The sequence below is a fragment of the Brachycentrus maculatus genome, unplaced genomic scaffold, assembly GCF_059751285.1.
Source record: "Brachycentrus maculatus isolate JH-2025_06_01 unplaced genomic scaffold, ASM5975128v1 h1tg000620l, whole genome shotgun sequence".
Lineage (NCBI taxonomy): Eukaryota > Metazoa > Arthropoda > Insecta > Trichoptera > Brachycentridae > Brachycentrus > Brachycentrus maculatus.
In genome coordinates, this window is record NW_028281358.1 from 129,624 (window position 1) to 148,960 (window position 19,337).

General features: G+C 40.5%; 1 protein-coding gene across 1 annotated transcript in view; it reads right to left on the reverse strand.

The window, feature by feature from the left end:
* Positions 1–849: 849 nt before the first annotated feature.
* Positions 850–19,337, reverse strand: part of unc79 (UNC-79 domain-containing protein) — a 95,817-nt gene continuing 77,329 nt past the window's right edge. Inside the window, exons 37-46 of the mRNA XM_088273949.1 lie at positions 18,460–18,598; positions 17,092–17,246; positions 13,656–13,996; positions 11,404–11,632; positions 11,101–11,264; positions 10,001–10,176; positions 9,159–9,369; positions 3,149–3,373; positions 1,936–2,058; positions 850–1,088 (exon numbers count right to left, since the gene is read on the reverse strand). Of these exons, the coding sequence (XP_088130075.1) occupies positions 867–1,088; positions 1,936–2,058; positions 3,149–3,373; positions 9,159–9,369; positions 10,001–10,176; positions 11,101–11,264; positions 11,404–11,632; positions 13,656–13,996; positions 17,092–17,246; positions 18,460–18,598 (1,985 nt within the window). The 3' untranslated portion in view covers positions 850–866. The remainder of the gene's footprint in view (positions 1,089–1,935; positions 2,059–3,148; positions 3,374–9,158; positions 9,370–10,000; positions 10,177–11,100; positions 11,265–11,403; positions 11,633–13,655; positions 13,997–17,091; positions 17,247–18,459; positions 18,599–19,337) is intronic.

Below are 19,337 nucleotides of genomic sequence, written 5' to 3' on the forward strand. Positions count from 1 at the left end.
AAATACTTAGGTACCTACCTAAAGATTTTATTAAGTACCTACATAAAGCAGATTGTGAAAATCTACCACCAGATGTCGCCAGACGTCGCACTGAATAAACAAGAGAATCAGATAGATAGAAAAATATTCTATTGTGAACTGTCATATAATATATGTAATTTAAAAAAGATTTATTAAGATTAAACTTTTATTGTCGTTTCTTTAATTAAAAAGCAACACATAGTTTATTTTATTATTATACACCCACTTTAATTACAAAGAAGAATATTACCACGTTATATACATATACATATATACACTCGCAGAAATAGTATGAAATTGATATATTTGTGTAAATAATAAAAACACAAATATTTCTCTTTTTTTTAAATAAATAAAAAACTTTAACCCATATTGTCTTTTATTTTAATCAAATTTTAAACGGAAATTCATCACAACATCGTAATATCAATTTTTGTCAGATGCTAGTGAAAGCCCTGCAAGATTGCAATTAAAAATTGTTTACATAAAAGGAATTACCTTACAACTTCATTTCGACCGCTTACATCATCACTCAGGAATATTTACAGGGGTGTTATTGTCATGGAATCACCAATTAGTCGATTCTTTGAAATGACTTTTGTCCACCTGGCTTGTTCTAGGCGAATCACTGTGCGATAGGAATAACGGGAAGTTTCCTAAAATGGATTAACAGCTATCAATACATCATCAATTTTTATTGAGCTTTTATACTTGGCGTATGTGTGTGCATGTGTGCACGTGTGAGTGTGTATGTTTTTATTCACTATAGACATGTAATAAAAGACGAGGATTCATTTCACGACTCTATTTTATTTGCTCTAAATACAAGTAGATAGTAGTGTCGACTACACAAAGTAGAACTGCGTCACGTTGGAGCTCTGCAGCTCGATCTGCGCCATCTTGAACTGCAGCCGCTGCAGCCAGCGCAGCAGCAGGGCGAGCTGCCCCCCGGCGCCCGGCGCGCCGCCCCCCTGCCCCCCGGAACCCCCCGGCGCGCAGGGGGCCGGCGGCGGCGCAGGCGGGAAGTTGCGGCAGGTCTGCAGGCGCATCTGGAGGTGCCCCGGCAGCTGAAAACCACCCCCACATTACCCGTCGTTATTCTACACATACATTTGATCTAAAGTGCTGCATCGTAAGGGAGTTATCTTTGTGCAAAGTACTGCGTTGTGACAACAATGTCTTTCAGTGGAGTGGTTAGGACTTTGTGCCAGGTTGTGAGATAGGGTTGTTCTTTATTATAATTTTTTTTTATGTCCATCATTTGTTAGGATTGTGATAGGCGTGTATCAAGAAAAAATACATGTGTGTGTATGTATATACGTATATATATATGTGTCGTTACTTGTGAAAGGGATCCGAAATAGTGTCGATGAATAATGGTTGAGTGGAAATGCGATGACTGACCATTTTCTGTAAATGTCTTTGCACTGTTCCGTGTCTGTCTGAAGTGCTGGCCGGGGTTGTGGGCGTCTGTGTACCGGCCAACGTCGAGTCGGAATCGGATCTAACTAATTGAACTAAACACTAATCCCTTTCACTGCCTACACTGGGGTACTTCTAGAAAATTTGGTGATGGACTTAAAATCTTGTATTTATTTAGATTGGCAGTGACAGGTATATTGAAAGCTTTTAAATGTAAATTCACAGTTAAATCGGGATACAATTTTATATTGTTTCACATTTTCAATAAATTTCGCAACTTAGTCAAAAAAAAAAATTGCTTAGCTTGCTCTTGAGCAGATTTGTCAGGAAGCCTAGATGATTCTGTATCAGATCTGAGCATGCGGTGGGACAGCTTCCTACATACATTTATGAACTATAGGGGTAATTATTATCCCACGATGAGTAATTATTATATAAACAGATTGAGAAAAAAAAACTCTTTTTTATTTTTTTATATATCACGCGACTCACCTGGATGTGGTGAGAGTAGAGTACCGGGCTCCAGAGGGGCAGCAGCTTGCTCAGGGCCATGGAGTTACACTCCAGCAAGGCTTCCAGTAGGCTCAGGAAGTGTAGGTTGACAGTCTCGGCCAGCTGGAAAGAGCCGACATCAGCACACAGACCCAATCGTTCGCCATCTCGCGACAGAGGCGGAATCTACGCTCGGATAATTTCGAGGATATCTACCGAATTAATCATTCAAGTCGGCAGATTCATTCACAAAGAAATGTGAGATTATTTTCCAAATTTTCTGTACTGGGAAACGCTCGAATTTATTTAATTTAATTACACTCATTTACTCCTAATATTTAGACACGCTCACACTCTCGGATCTTTCCTACATTGCTTCTTTTCTACCTAGAAAAGTTGAAATCAAAAAATCAAATCAATTCCGCAAGATAGAAGGACTGTGAGGACCTGGCAGGAAGCAAACATCGTGACTTCACATTCGCGCCTGGACCGGGATGAGAGGAGTGGGGGAGTTGTTCCGGACGGCGCTGGACCGTGAAGCTTTAGCCATAGTGATCGCCAACGTTGGAGGGACCCAACAAGGCACTCCAAGAAGAAGAAGACAATGCTATGGTTCAATTTTGTTTTTTTAGATTGGAGTTGCATTAATTTTTTACCTTGCTTATTATGTACAAGAGGTTTATAGATCATTTATTGGATTATTGTTTATTTTAACTTTTTTTAAAAGATGTTTTATTTTTAATCTGTGTTGGGAACAGGAGGGATAATCTAGTGTGGGCCAATCAGGAACTTCTCAGCATTTGCTCATTACTGGGAGAAAACTACGTAAAAGTCCACCGACTGTCGTCAGCAGACTAACCTAACCTAACCTAACCTAACACGAAGAAGAAGTAGAGATCTGTCATCTAAAACCAGCTTTTGAAAGTAGTCAACGGCCCCATCTCTATGTTCTGAGCAGTATAAAGTGGGGACTGACCGGAGCATTTTGTCGTAACGTAACATTCGCGGCGAGCATCCGAACATCGGAAAGAGTACTCGGAAGGAGCTTAGCTCCCTGTACTGACTATACGAATGCTTGCACCACAAAATGACTCTGGTCAGTCTCCACCATAGTGTATCTGGGGAAAGATAATGCGATACATTATATTGGTCCATGCTCTCCGTGCACTGTGCAATAGTATAGGTTCTTAGTGGAGCCGGAGGGCAGACTCACCACCTTGGAGTGGGAGACCAGCTGCAGGATGCAGGGGGTGACCTTGCCCCAGAAGTCGAACAGGATGCTCATGGTGAGGTGGTAGGCCTCGGAGGAGGGCGCGTGCGCGCCGCAGCCGTGCTCCAGGTACACGGTCCACAGCTGGCACAGGATGAAGGCGTGGAACAGGGAAGACATGTGCAGCACCGAGGCCTTGGACTGCTCCGCGAAGCCCGCCATGATCACCTGTGAGAGACACCGCCGTATCTATATTTGTGACCTCACACTCCAGACGACTGCGTTCAAACGTTTAACCGCTTCTATGCCAAGAGCGAGATTTCTCGCATTCTTGGCCGTGCCCAGCAGGCCGGCCATAGAAAAATAGCGAGTTTACTCGCTATTCTTTGAGCCTCTGTATCATACATATGTCCCGTTTTTTCATTTATTTAAAATATGGAACACACAGAGACATCTATTGGGATGATTTTGTAGTACTTGACTAAACAGACGAAATTACAGGTTTCTGATATTATCGATTTTACAGAGATCCACCCACTAGCTTCGTTTGACAGACAGCAGAGTCACTAAAATACGGTTGTCAATTTTCGCGCGTATATTGCAGATATCTATCCCGCGTCAATAATTTTATTTTGATTTATTGATTTTTGTTAGTTTTTGATACTTGTGCGGAACAATTATCAATTTTTAACTTGTTTGTGTGTTTTCTGTGTTGTTTGTACATTTATTTAATGTGTTTTTCGTGTTTCAACTCTGCTCTGTGTGTTTTCTGTGTTTTTGACTTACGTAAATTATTGTGACTGCTGACAATGGAGGGTGAACCTCCATTTTTTCAACAAAAAAAAAAAAAATTAGTTTACAGTTTAAAAAAAACAATCGATCTTAATACATATGTGTCATATGTGACAAGTTGTGACAACCCTGACATTTTTTCCAAATTTTCTGAAAAATTAAAATATGTTTATCTAAGTAAAGGGAAGCAAATACATCGCACATGGAATAAATTCGGTAAGTCATTGAAATATCCTTTCAAGGTGTAATGTTTTTAATTTAAAAAAATATAATTTAAAAATTATTTATTTTGATAAAAAATTCATGGCCTGCTGTGCACAGCTACACTCCTACATACTGGCATTCAAAAAGGTTAACGATTTAGAGTGCGGAGAATCCATATACTCTGGATATACTTCATCAAAAGCGTGACCGACAATAAAATGACGATGACGTTAGTGTATTTCAACAGTCGAGCTGTGAGGTAATGTCACAGCTTACTTATTTCTAATGGTAGGGGGACTGACCGACCATTCGGTCGTAACGTAACACGTTACGATGCGAGCATTCGTATAGTCAGAACAGCGAACCGAGCGCTCCATAGTTTCGGATGCTCGCTGATGCTCACCGCGAGCGATGTTACGACGTTACATTATGACAAAATGCTCCGGTCAGTCCCCACCATAAAGTTCTGATTTATCAATTATATTTGCAAATAAATCAATTTAACTTATTTTAATATTTAGCAAAAAATATAAATACATTTTTATAATAATGTATTATTTTCGCCTTTACAATATCGGATTCTTCCTAGTGATATTTAAAGTAGTGATAGCGAAATTAAATTTTTTTTTATTTAAATATATTAAATTCCTAAATAGGAGGATGTGGCATTGATAGTGAAACTCTGAGAATGAGCCAATTTCACACGATCTTGACACATTCTTGTGAATGAAAATTGAGTTTTTCTCAAATTGCATTTATTTTTAAATATATATTTATTACATATCGCTCTCTCCTTTCAACAACGTCATATATCAAAAATTGACAATTTTCAATTGCCATGTTTTCGTAATGCCCAGAAAATGTACTATATCCCAGCAAAAGCAGCATATTTTAAACTTAATATTTACCCGCTACAGAGCAGAAAGTGTTGTTTTTGCATTTAAAAAAAAAAAGGTAGTGCTTAATTATTTTTTTAAAGATACTAAATATTTTTCAAATGGAGAAAAAACATTCAGGTTTTACCTAAAAAGATCTGTTGCACGGTAAAAAGTTCAATAAGTGGCTTGATATTTATTTTTAACCCTTTCCGGTCCATAATTATTTTTTTTAAATTCCACCAGGTCTACAATAGATTTACAGCATTACAGGGTTAAACAATACATCCATTTTTTTAAAAATAAAACTACACTTGTGTTAAAAATTTAATTTTATTTTGAATGTATACAATCTTGTCTCTTATTATTACATTTTACACTAAATACGAGTGAGAAAAAAATATGTTTGCTTGTATTTTAACACTAAACTGATGAAGAAAAATATGTAGAATGACATTCGACGTTGGACTCACCGGAATAAAGTCCATGTCGAATGGCATTCAACATAAGACCGGAAACGGTTAATACATTTTTTAGCTTTAACCTTTTCTCCGCGTCTTCAATGTATGCGAGCAACACTCATACGCGGCACTGTTTTTAGGGAAACGAAAACATTTTTTTTTAATTGTACGCTGTCTTTCAAATTTATGACGTTGAATAAATATGTCAACCGACACCCAAAGTATTTTTTGAAATCATGAAACCATCTTTATTCTGTTTATTTTCTGAGAAATAAATAAATAATAACCCTCCATACTAAAAAACATACCTCTCAGCCGGCGCCATTTTCTGTCATCAATCTGTCGGCCACTGCGTCGATCGTATTTCTCGCACTTGAGAAACTCGCCTCGCGGAAACACTAGCTCCACTTATGATTTTACGATTTATTACACTAAGATAAGCTAAGCACTAGGAAAGTCATCAATTATTAACTAATAGTTTATTCTTTCATGATGCGTATAGAAGCACGTTAGGTGACAAAGGGACACATCACACTCGAAACACATAACTCTAGTCATTTTACGTTGCCCTAACTCGGAGCAGATTTTACATCTACGAAATGGAGTGATTTTTTTTTCTGTAGATGGAATTGGTCGGGGCATGTGTTTCAATAATTCACTTTTGAATGTCACTCTGCTTTCCGTATCATATGACGCGCGTGAAGTTGAGGGTATACTTTTTGTAAATTGTGAATATTTATTAATAATTTGGCGGATAACATTTAGTTGGAATTCGGCCAAGCCAATATTTTTTGAAGTGACAGATTTAAATAACGTGTATCCATTTAATAAAAACAAATCGATTACATGAAGTCCAACTTTCTTGTACCACTTGGTGGACTTACGCATACAAGAAAGGCTACTCAGCATCATATCAGTTTTATCCACAGAACCCATATTCTTGTTGTATTCGAGAACTGCTGATGGTTTGCAAATGGGTTCACCGGTTATCCTGTTTACCTTTCTTGTTGCTGCCATCGTGTCAGAATGGAGAGTAGTTAAAATATGAACTTCACGTCTATCGTGCCATTTTATGGCTAGAAGTGGTCCTTTATGGAAAGCTTGCGAATCTCCTTTTTTTGTTTTTTTAAATATCGGCATATTTTTTCGGTTGCTCCTTACCGTTCCACAAGCATTCGTATTTTTTTCGTGCAAAAATTGAAACAAAGAAGGGCTCGTGTACCAATTATCGCACCACAGAGTGTGTCCCTTTTCAAAATAATCTTTCATGAGCGTCGTTACAACAGCCCCGGATACACCTAACGATTCACTGTCTGTTATATCTGTACCATCACCGCAGTAAATGATAAAATCTAAAATATAACCTGAAGCTACGTCACACATCACAAACATTTTAATCCCGAATCTATGTCTTTTTGAAGGTATATATTGCTTAAAATGCAATCGTCCCTTAAAAACAATAACGCTTTCGTCTATACATATATTGCGGTACGGCTTCATGGTATTTTTAAATAAATCACGACAATGATCAATTAATAGTCTTATTTTATGTAACCTGTCACCGTACGTAACATTCTCCACGTCACAGTAATGTAGCATTTGCAGGATAATTTCAAAGCGATCTCTACTCATCGTTTTTCCAAAAATTGGACTCTTCAGTAAAGGATCCGTGCTCCAATGCTCCTCAATCGTAAGGTGACGGTTCCTGGTCATCAATAAACAAACTGCATAAAATATATACATTTCCTCCGGAACGGTATTACGCCATTTGTGAATGCGGGATTTTTCTTTGAACTCTTCCGTTCTCATTAGGTAATCGTAATATTGGTTCGTAAATTTAGCAATTTTTGCAATTAAAACCAAATTCAAAAAATGTAAGAAGTAGTCCAACTCGGAGGAATTTTCGGTTAAGCCCGTGGATGGATTTATCCCCGATGTGAAATCATCAAATTCATAAACTATTGGAACAAAATCACCAGATGTCCAAGATGCCGGGATGATTTCTACATTTTCTTGTCTTCCGGTTGGTTGGCTTCCTTCAGCAGAAGCAGCTGAAGTTCCTGCACGGGGACAAGTTGCAGTCTCCGACTCCGACTCGGAGACTCTGGCTTCACACACTGCTTCACATTCATCATCACTACTCATTTCGTAATCTGAATCCAACATCATTATATCCTCTATTTCTTTTTGTGACAGGTTACGGCTCTCCATTTTTAATAATATAAACTTTAAAAAAATATTAATCACAAGGCACTAAATTTTCAAACTATAAAAAACACAATCGGAATATAATTATATATTTATATTTGTATTTACGTTTTTAAAAACACTACACAGTATTGCGAGTTTCTTAAATCGGATTTTTTACAAATAAAAACAAAAAAATACTATTATTTTTTAAAGTTATGTGATGCGATTTATAATATTTTGCAATAAAAGCTAATGCAAAAACGACAAAACACTCCTCACAGATATTTAGCAAAAGTCTCCGAGAAAATAAAAACAAATAAAGTTGAGTATTCCCGAAAAAACGTACACCGCGAACCGAGATTTAGTATACAGTAACAGAAAAATTATGCATATATCCTTACTGACGCATAATCCACTTCAAAACTCGGAAATTTTGGCGCGCCACGTAGCGGCCAAAAGTTGAACTATTGGGCAATCTCACAGTTCATCGGAGATCTGATTTTTTAAAACTAATTTATAAATGTTTAGGAGATATCTCGTAAGATGTCACTTAAAATATGCTGAGAGCTTGTGTTCAAGCAATTTTCGACCAAAAATTGTATGAAATGGTAAAGATATAAGGGCCAAAACTCAGCGTCACCTAGAGGTGCCAGCCGCGTATGGGCCTTGTTCGGCAAATCACCTCTAGATGCCAAGCGCGGAGAAAGAGTTAAAAACAATCTCCTGAAAAATTTTCCTTTTTAATATACGACGTTGTTGAAAAGAGTGAGCGATATGTTTACTACAAAATGCTGTTTTATTAAAGTAGTTCGATATGTTATCCACCAATGCCAGAAAGTACTACTAAAAATGGACCATTTAAAAAAAAAGGTTGAAATATTTCGATTCTTGATTTAGGGTTTTTAAATGCCGTGTACTAGCTTTGAGAATAGGTGTCTGCGGAAAATTTTAGGCATGCGGTGCTTTGACTTTGTGAGGAATGAAGAGATAAGGCGTAGGACGCAGCAAATCTTGGTCACAACTGTCGTCAAGAAAAGGCGATTCAGTCGGCTCGGCCATGTACTCCGCATGCCTCCCGAGAGCCGCAAGCTTGCCTATTTTACAATGCACCAGGTTTGTGCCGCCCAGGACGACCACTGCTGACAATTCGTCGGCAGTTCTCGTCAAACTTCGGGACGCAGATCTGACTTGGGGGGATGCGAGGGAGCTGGCAGCCGACAGAAAAGCCTGGAGACAGTTGGTGGACTCCATATGCTCCACCTAGGGAGCGGATATGGTTTAACGCGCTAAATGCATTTCAACTTTTTGGACGATGAATTAGTACAAAATATTTGAAGACATAATTGAAAATTAAATATGCCTTTAAAGTGGATAAACTTTGACTAAAACATTAAAAAACCCTAGCATTAAAATAAATTAAGGGTAAAACTCTTTAATTTGAGGTAAAATATAAAGTGAATAGAAGATTGTGTGGTATGTGCGGACACGCACCTGTATGTGGTCGGCGATGTGGCAGCTGGCCTCCTGCGGCACGGGTTGCGCGCCCTGCGCCCCCTGCGCCCCCGGTGCGCCCGTGGCGCCCGGCGCCCCCGGCCCGCTAGCAGCCCCCGCGCCCCCGTGCAGCGCGTGGTGCGTCAGCGCGCCCACCAGCAGCCAGGACAGCATGCGGATGTGGGATACGCACTCGGTGAACTCCCGGGGCCTGGGGAATTTATTTATTTATTTAAACTTCATGTACAGAAAGGAAATGAGTACATTGGCGGGATTATTGCTAAAAAGCAATATCTTCCGACCAACCAAAAACAGACTAGTGATATTGGTCAAAAGTTTTATACCATATATCGCTCACTCCTTTCAACAACGTCACATATCAAAAAACTTGATTTTACAGGAGATCGTTTTTAAAGTTTAAGAATATAAGGAAATGTTTAAAAATTAATATCAAGCCACTTATTAAACTTTTTACTGTGCAACAGATCTTTTTAGGTAAAACCTGAAGGTTTTTTCTCCATTTGAAAAATGTATTGGATATTTAAAAAAAAAAAAAACAATACCTTTTCTTCAAAATGCAAAAACAACACTTTCTGCCCTGTAGCGGGCAAATGTTAAGTTAAAAATATACCGCTTTTGCTGGGATGTAGTACATTTTTTGGGCATTCCGAAAACATGCACAACTGAAAATTGACGATTTTTGATATATGACGTTGTTGAAAGGAGTGAGCAATATAGCTGTTTGCAATCAGAGGGTAGATAGTACTGAACATTTAAAATGGTTAAGCCTTGTAGCACATCCGGGTATTTGTCTTATGTTAATTGAATATAGTTTGGTTTACCCCTGCTGCAGGGCGGAGGGCGCGTTGTAGAGCCACGGCATGTAGCGCGCGATGGCTCGGTTGTCCCGGTTGTTGCCGCGGGTGATCTCCAGTGCCACAAACTGCGCCATGCCGCTCTTCAGGACCCCGCCCAGGGTGTCCTCGTTCAGGCCCACCGAGGACCCCTTGCTGTAGCTCTGCAAACCCCAAACTTCATCTCTAACAAACTCTCTGGACCCTAAATTCCAACCTCAATTTCTCCGGACCTTTTTATCAATAGTGATGTACTGCCAACACTGGCATTGTGATAATTTTTGGGTTAACACATTTCGGACAGCTGTTTTTTAGGCCTGCGGACCGCTGGCGAAGGAATTTGATAATTGTGTACATATAGTTTAGACCTAAACAATGCCGAAATGCGAATGCTTAGATGGTCAGCGGGAGTGTTCCTTTGAGACAAAATAAAGAGTTGTTGGGTAATATATCCAAAATTAAACAAGGTTTATTGAATTTGAATTCTACATTTATTTATGTATATGTTAATACGTGATGCGTTTCGTCTTATTAAGACATTATCAAAAAAACACCCATATTACCCAAAAATTCAATATGGAATTCTACCAACTGTCTGCAGTTACAATAAATAAAATGAAGAGTTCAATTGAGATGGTATGGGCGTAAAGGACGTAGGGAACCCGAGCATGTCGTAAACCAGGCAATAGAAATGGATCTTCCTCCAAAGATATCTAGAGGAAGAACAAAAAAATTCATGAATGCTGCAAAGAGAAAACATGGTTCGACGACATGGCCTAGGTGACATTGTCCATGACAGAAGGACCTACAACCTAAGGACGAGAAGAACTGACCCCAGCAGTCTACAAAGACGATAGGTCGGGATGTAGCCAGGAAGAAGAAGAAGAAATTTAGACCTTAACAAAGAGATTGGTACATAATATTCATGTAAAAAACAATGGACAGGACTTTGAAATGAGGCCGGCGCAGAAGGTAAAATATCCTTGCCGTCTTCTTCGTCTTAAGCATCAATCGACCAGACGGGTAGAAATACTTTTCCCGTTCTAGGTGTGTTAATTAGAGTTTGGTGGGTTGCGGCGCATCCTCACCTTGATCTTGGTGAGAGTGTGGAAGTCTGCCAGGAAGTCCAGCACGTCCCCGATGTACTGGCGCATGCAGTCCGAGGCTCCCGTGCTGTACTCCCGGTTGTAGGGGCCGTTCACCTTCAGGCAGTCCTCCAGGGCAGACGTGAGGGGCAACGAGCCGCCCGCATCTTCAAACAAATACTTTATCTTCAACACCAAACTGTCAAGCGTTACTTTATCTCCAACTACCAAACTGTCAAGCGTGACTTTATATCTAACTACCAAACTCTCAAGACTATCTGGAAGTGCATTGATGGATGACTATACCCTGGAGCACAAAGCTGATGAGCATGAGAAAGTTCTCGTCAGGAATGGTCGTCTTGAACTTGAGGGCTTGCACCAGCTCGTAGGTGATCATGCGGCACATCATGAGCTTGTCTCTCTCCTTGGAGAAGCTGCGGTTGCACAGGAAGCTCAGCTCCAGCAAGTATTTGTACTGCATCACGTGCTTCTGGATGGCGTAACTGACTATCTTGGAGAATGGATCAAGCAAGCCCTGGAAAAACACACAAATTTAGATATTTTTTTATAAAAACTAACCATCACACCGCTGGCAGAGAGAATAGAATGCCACACCACTCTGTCTTTGTGCAAACATTTTTCGCCTCTTCCATGTTCATGCATCTAACTAAGCATTTTACTAAAAATTACTGCGTGCAACGGAAAATTGTGAATATTCCTAAATGTTGCTTTTATAGGCCATAGCTGACCGTAATGTTAGATCTGGTTTCTGAGAGTACAGCTATTATCCTTGGCTCTGCCCGACTGAGTTTCTCCAGGGTATGCTCCTCATATGCTCCTCACCTGCTGATTCATCACACAACACAGTTCATTCATTTTTCCATCCATACATCCTCTTATATTCACGCCGCAATCCTACATTCATGCGCTATCCTCTTCTTTGCGCCAACTGGGTTGCCATTGACAGACATTTTCCCGCATTTGTTCACAAACCTACTTTGTTTGGTGGTCAATGGGCGACTCCACAATTTTACACTATTACTTCTTTAACTGTCCCGTTCCGAAGGGGGTATCAATTTCTTTACTAGCGCTGTATCTATCTCCACAGATTAGTCATCGGTGGTACATTGTCAAATTTGCACGCGTGTGCATCGTGTTCCTGATACGCAAGCGTTATTTGACAAATACAGAGTGTTTTTTCTCGTTTCTAATAAGAATTATAATCAATTGCATTTTTACATTTATTTAATGAATATCTGCCTTTATAACTATATAATCGAAGAACTTGATGATTTTGACTCTAACAGCATGGAGTCCTAGATATGGAAGACAACAGTAGAAATGAAGAAGAAAATTTGTTGTTATATTGTTTCTCGCTGTCTGAATTTTTTTAACATTTTTTTTTTTCACCAAAATATAACGACAAATCAAAAACCCGCAGTGTAGTATGCTTCTCTCTTTCTCTCTCTCCTTACCCCCTCTCGCACGCATCGTTTCCGGCCGAAGATGTTTCGTTTTTATTCCGGACCGGAAAGGTTAAAGAAATTAACACATTGTTTGCGGGCTTAAAAGCGCCTTTTACACACTGCTGGTTAAACGTCGTATCGCCATCGCCAAAAGTGCCATGTCTAAGCTAGACAAAATCTGGAAAGACCGGGGTGTGAGTAACAACAGCAAGATGAAGCTTGTCAGGAGCTTGGTCCACTCCATTTTTCTCTATGCTGCTGAAACATGGACTACAAAAGCAGCAGAAAGGAGAAAAATTGATGCCTTCGAAATGTGGTGTTGGAGGCGCATGCTCCGAATTCCATGGACAACTAGACGCACCAATGAGTCCATTTGCCAGGAACTACGCTTGGATGGCTTGACTCTGGCCAATGTCTGTACCCGACGGATTCTCCAGTTCTTTGGTCACGTTGTGCGCGGCAACGAGTATAGCCTGGAACGACTAGTTGTGATCGGTAGCCTGGAGGGAAAGAGAGGGAGAGGAAGATCCCACACGATGGACCGATCAAATTAAGGCAGCAGCAGGCACCTCTGTAGTTGGAGCGCTATGTGCAGCACAGTCAAGGGATAACTGGAGAAGAGTCATTGCTTCTGCAAGGCGAGCAATGAGGAATAAGACGGAGAAAAAGAGGTAGAATGCAGGAGACGCTTACAAGCGTTCTATTTGCTTAGTTTTGCGCGCGAGATCCCAAAAAACATTGTACAGGTCAAAATTGGATGTTGCGGTTACTTGTGATTAGTATACTGAGGGTCGGGCGGCAGATTGTCCGAGTATAATTAGAGTTGACGTTGATGAAAAAACCCCTCAACAACAATGTGTTCTAAGGCCTAGTTTTTTATTATTTGCTCTACATTAGATCCGCCTTTTCTTTGGCCGGCTTACAACTACTTTGCTATTATGTTCTTAGAACTTGACAAATGAGACGATTCAGCAGGGTGTTGCTCGAGATCATTAAGACTCTCTTGTCTTGCTGGACATACTGATAACAGTATATAACAGTATACAACAAGTATTCTGTGTACTATGTGAACGTGTGCGGAAGGGGTCTGACCTTGAACTGGCTGATAGCCGGCACCTTGAGGATGGAGACCATGATGCGCAGCAGCGGCGCCACGTCGTCCAGCAGCGGCAGCACGAGTAGCAGGCGCCGGAAGAGCGCGTCCAGCTGCTGCAGCAGCGCGCCCAAGGCGGCGCCGGGCCCCAGCGCCTCCAGGGGCAGGCAGTCCATGTAGCAGGCCATGTTGTGCACCAGCACGCCCAGCTGCGCCGTGGGCAGCGTCTTGCGCGAGTTCAGGAACTCCGTCAGCAGCTGCAGCGGCCCCGTCGGGTTCAGCTCGTTGAAGTCCATCAGCGCCTGAGCTATGCTCTTGAAGAACACCATCTTCTGCTTTTCTGCAAACACGTCACCCACCTTCTTTCCGACAACTTTCCAACCGCATTTTACAAATAAATGGTGCTTAAAACTACCGCAAGCAACGCTGATATGTATTTTGTACACCATATGAAAATTAGATTAAACTGAAAAATGAGAATATTCCTAAATGTTGTTTTTATTGACCATAGTTGAAGTTGAAATCTAACAATTTGTACTGTTACCTCTGGTAAGCTTCTGAGAGTACTATCCTTAAGGTATTATCCTTGGCTCTACCAGACCAAATGTCTCCAGGGTGTGCTTGACTACAATATTTTAGAGACTAGAAGGAATGTGCATTTTTATCAATTGCGCGGTACGATCGATAATCTTTAAATTATTCGGAGCATTAGTCTGTGTGTTCCCGATAGTTACCTAAGACAGCGTCGGCATAGATTGTTTCACATTCCTATATAGAGGACCAACCTGCCGATGGTTATACCTGTGGGAAGAGATACCGCTATGCTGAATAATATCACTCCGGATATTGATCTGTTTCATGTGTCTGAGGGTGTATTCTGAAGCGGGATTCTTCTACATCTTAAACAAGAGTGTTCTTGTTTACTTCATAATTTTTGTGTTAATATATACGCATCAAATTTTAGTTTGTGATATGTTAATTTTTACAAAATAAAATTGAATTGAATTAAAAACGAGAATAAAAATACATCGCAAGCAGTTGCAACGGTTGGTGTAGCAACACGACTGTGGCGGAAGACGACCTCCATGCTATAGGGTTTTCCAATAAGAGGTTTCATTTTGAATAGCCCGCTATCTGGGCAGCTGTCACTATTGAAGCTGTCATCTTTTGACAAAAAAAACTATGCGATTAATAAAAATGCAACGATACACGCTTCAACAACGCATTGAAATTGTAAAAATTCACTACAGAAATGGTGAAAATTTCACAGTTCGCGAAACTAAAGCGCTTTTTGGTCATCGTGAAGCGCCTTCTCGGCCAGCAATAGTAAAACTTGTTAAAAAAAATTGAGCTGTTGTGACAACTTGGTGATGTGAAGAATCGTTTGGTGCGGTTTTTGGGCTGGCGGTGTGATTGGACCTTACTTATTCGAAAATGAAGCTGGTGCAACTGTTACGGTGAATGGATTGCGCTATCGAGCTATGATTAATGATTTTTTATGGCCGGAATCGGAAGATATTGATGTGAACGACGTTTGTTTTCAACAAGACGGCGCCACGTGCCACACAAGCAACGAAACAATTTTCAAAATGCAAAATTTCCTGGCCGTGTTATTTCTCGAAGAGGTGATCACAGTTGGCCCCCGAGATCTTGAGATTAAAACCTTGAGACTTTTTTCCTTGGGGCCACGTGAAAGATAAGGTCTATGCCAATGCTCTACAATCGATTAAAGACCTTAAAGATGGAATTCGTGAAGTCATCGAGGACATACAGCCGCAAATGTGCGAATTGGTCATGGAAAATGTCATGAAAAGGATATGGTGCTGCAGCCGTACAGTAGCGACCATTTGGCTGATATCGTTTTCCATCGTTAATTGCATACTTTTCCCTTAACAATGCAATAAATATTCATTAATTTATCTTAAAATATACCAGTTTTTTTCAAATACCAAAATGAAATCTCTTATTGGATAACCCTATACCAAAGAGAGAGTGGCAGAAACAGTATCGAACCGCGTGCGCGTGTACGCAAAGCATGGCACTCACGCACACACTGGGAAATGTTTGTGTATTGGTGATTTTATCCCCAATTTTTCCACAAATTATTTATTTCCGTGACTACAAACGAATAACTTTATATCAATACTTTTATGTAACACGTAATTTATTTATTTTTTTATATAAAAAAATGGGAAATATTTGTGTTTTTATTATTTACAAAAATACTTCAATTTCATACTATTTCTGTGAGATTAAGGGGCTCATAATTAGAAATAGGTATCAAATTGTGGTAGAGTGGGTTCTGACCGAGAAACTCTGACTCGAGAATCCGCGACACTAACCACGGGACAACAACCCGACAATTATACTACAGAGGAATACAAAATTCAGAACCCTTTATATTTTATATTGATTGTTTTATATTATTTTATATTGATACATGTGTGTGATTATAATCCAGGATTCGGACCCCATATACTAATTGTATAAGAGTTTCTGCTCAATAAAAAGCTTCTTTACATCTCACCAATAGATGTCTCTAGTGAAGTTCTAGTGATTCAAGAACAAGGTTTCCAAATTGGTTCATATATATATAGAACTTCCAAGAATTTGAGTGTGTGGTTGTCAATAATGGGTAGAATTGGTGAATGTTACACGTGTGTAAAGTGATCACTTAAACCAGCCTATGACGGTCGTCAGCCCCGTAAATGCCCAGACTTCCAAATTCTTGTGCATCTTTGATGAGATGTCAGAAAATAATATGATTTTACCGTAGTAACGGCGGTAGTAGTAGATTATAATGGAGTTACGGGCTAGAAATACTAGATGAAAAACCAGCGTGCTTCAAAAATCAGTGAAAATTTCACTTTCTTTGAGTATTCAATGAAAAAATAAAATAAAGAATAATAAAAACTGCCACTGGTAAACGACTGTTTTCTTCAGAGAATTTTTGCCAAAACACTTTTCTGAATTTTCCAATGTTGTCGGACCACTGAAACCGTTTTTAACGCAAAATTTAATACAAACTTGTTGTTGCAAATTCCATTCCATTTGTTAAATTGTGAAAAATCGAAAACACTCACAATCGCAGATGTACTCAATACGGCGTCACTTTTACAAATGTCAAGCTATCAAGCTGAAAATTTCATAGAATGTCAATGACAGATGTGGCAACCTAAGTAAAAAAAGAAAACTCAAATCGGGTGACTGAGAGCGCCACACGGAATTATTCTGTGAATTTTTTGATCAAGGTGGTATTATCTTTAGCTATTCTGCTAACCTTACTCGAGCTAGAAGGATATTAGGTTAGGTTAGGTAAGTTAGGTTAGGGCTAGAAGGATATTAGGTTAGGTAAGGGCTAGAAGGATATAAGGTTAGGTTAGGTTAGGGCTAAGTTGGAGCTAGAAGGACATCAGGTTAGGTCAGGTGGCGCACCTGGAGCTTGGGTCTGGAAGATCTGCACGAAGACGGCGTTGGGGGCGAGCTGATGCAGCACGCAGCGCAGGAACTGGTGCGCCACGCTCACGGCGCCCCCGGGCAGGTGCACGTTGGCCTCGCTCTGCCACGGGTACATGGGCAGCTGGGCGATCCTGCACCCAGAGTTGCGTGTCACTAGTGCTGGCGGTGCAGTGTGGGATATGCATACGCAAACACAAGACGTTACTTGTGTTTGCAATTCCATTTCCACTAAAGGAATTATAGCCTTACTAACTTGTAGAGCTAGATCCGGTACCGTTCCGCGTCTGGCGGCACGTTATTCCTCGGCTCTCAGCGGTGAGATTGATAGAGCGGACTTTGTATTTGTTACTTCTAAATGATGATGTTTGGTCTAAAGTAATGCATCATAAGGGTGTTATCTTTGTGTAAGGTATTGCATTGTGGTGTGTTGTTGTTGCACATGTGTTGTGTCGTGGTTATGACTTTGTGCCAGGTTGTGAGATAGGGTTGTTTTTTTTCTGTCCATCATTTGCGAGGATTGTGATAAGCTTGAGTCAAGTAAAAAATTATTAATATATTGTTACTTGTGAAAGGGATCCGTAATAGTGTCAATGAATAATGGTTGAGTGGGAAATGCGATGACTAAGTATTTTCTGTAAATGTCTTTGCACCGTGTCTGTCTGCTGTGCTGGCCGGGGTTTGGAGGCATCTTGTACCGGCCAACGTCGGGTAGGAATCGGATCTAGCTGACTAACTGATCTAACTAAATACTGATCCCTTTCACTGCCCACACCGGGGTACTTCTAGAAAATTAGGTGGTGGATTTACAAACTTGTATTTATTTAGATTGGCAGTGACATGACAGGGATATTGTAAGCTTTCAAATGTTTATTCACAGTAAAATCAGAATACAATTTTGTTTCACATTTTATATAAATTTCGAAACGTAGTTGATAAAACAAAAATAAAATATTGCTTCGCAAGTGAAGGTCTGTCAGGAAGCCTGGATGCTTCTGTATCGGATCTGGGAATGGGGTGGGACAGCTTTCAATACCCCATGATCATTTTCCTAATTGCTTTGCAAGAGAAGGTCTGTCAGAAAGCATGGATGCTTCTGTATCGGATCTGGGAATGCGGTGGGACAGCTTTCAATACCCCATGATCATTTTCCTAATTGCTTTGCAAGAGAAGGTCTGTCAGAAAGCATGGATGCTTCTGTATCGGATCTGGGAATGCGGTGGGACAGCTTTCAATACCCCATGATCATTTTCCTAATTGCTTTGCAAGAGAAGGTCTGTCAGGAAGCCTGGATGCTTCTGTATCGGATCTGGGAATGGGATGGGACAGCTTTCAATGTGCGCTCACTTGGACACTTGGGTGAGGATCTCGGGCAGCAGGGGCGCAGCGGCCGCCGGCTCACGGTGCACGAAGGTGGCCAGCACGATGATGCACAGCCCCAGCTCCTCGTCGCTGTACTCCTCCATCACCGTGCCGCACTCGGCGCCTGCAACGGGACCGCCACTGTACCTCGCCGCAGATCGCTCCGGTATTTCAGATCTCGTGACCTAAATTGATCGCGCTCTCCGGAGGGATCGGCAGAGATAATAGAATGTCTTTGCAAACAATTGCCTCTTCCACATCCGCACTCTTGCATCTCCTTATACTCGTACATCATACTACCAGGGATTTTTTTTCCATGTAACGCGATGCACGGCATTCCGCCACCTTTTTTCACAGATATATATATACATATTTTCAAAACCAATTAGATGAAACAGTGTTTTTGCTTACGTAATTACAATCTGTATTTATAACTAACCATCACCCGCAGGGGCGGGGAAGCGGCGTGATGGTTACCTTCCCCTGGAGGGAGAGAGAATCGAACGCCACACCACTCTGTCTTTGCAAACATTCTTCGCCTCCTCCACATTCATGCATCTCCACATTCATGCATCTCCTCATAAATACCCGACGATTATTACAACTCCTGACCCGGCCGCTTTCAAATATTTGACATACCTGATTGTGCCAAGTTTTTCTCGGACTCTTCTGCTTCTTTTTCCAACTACATTCGACTCATAAATTTTTTAACCATTTTTTCCTCACTCATATGTTCCACATGTCCAAACCATCTCAACACACCTTTCTTAATTTTATCGATAATGCTTTAGCTTAGCCTTGCATTCTTTCCTTATTTCATCATTCAAACATCTATCAAACATCGTTTTGCCACACATTAGTCT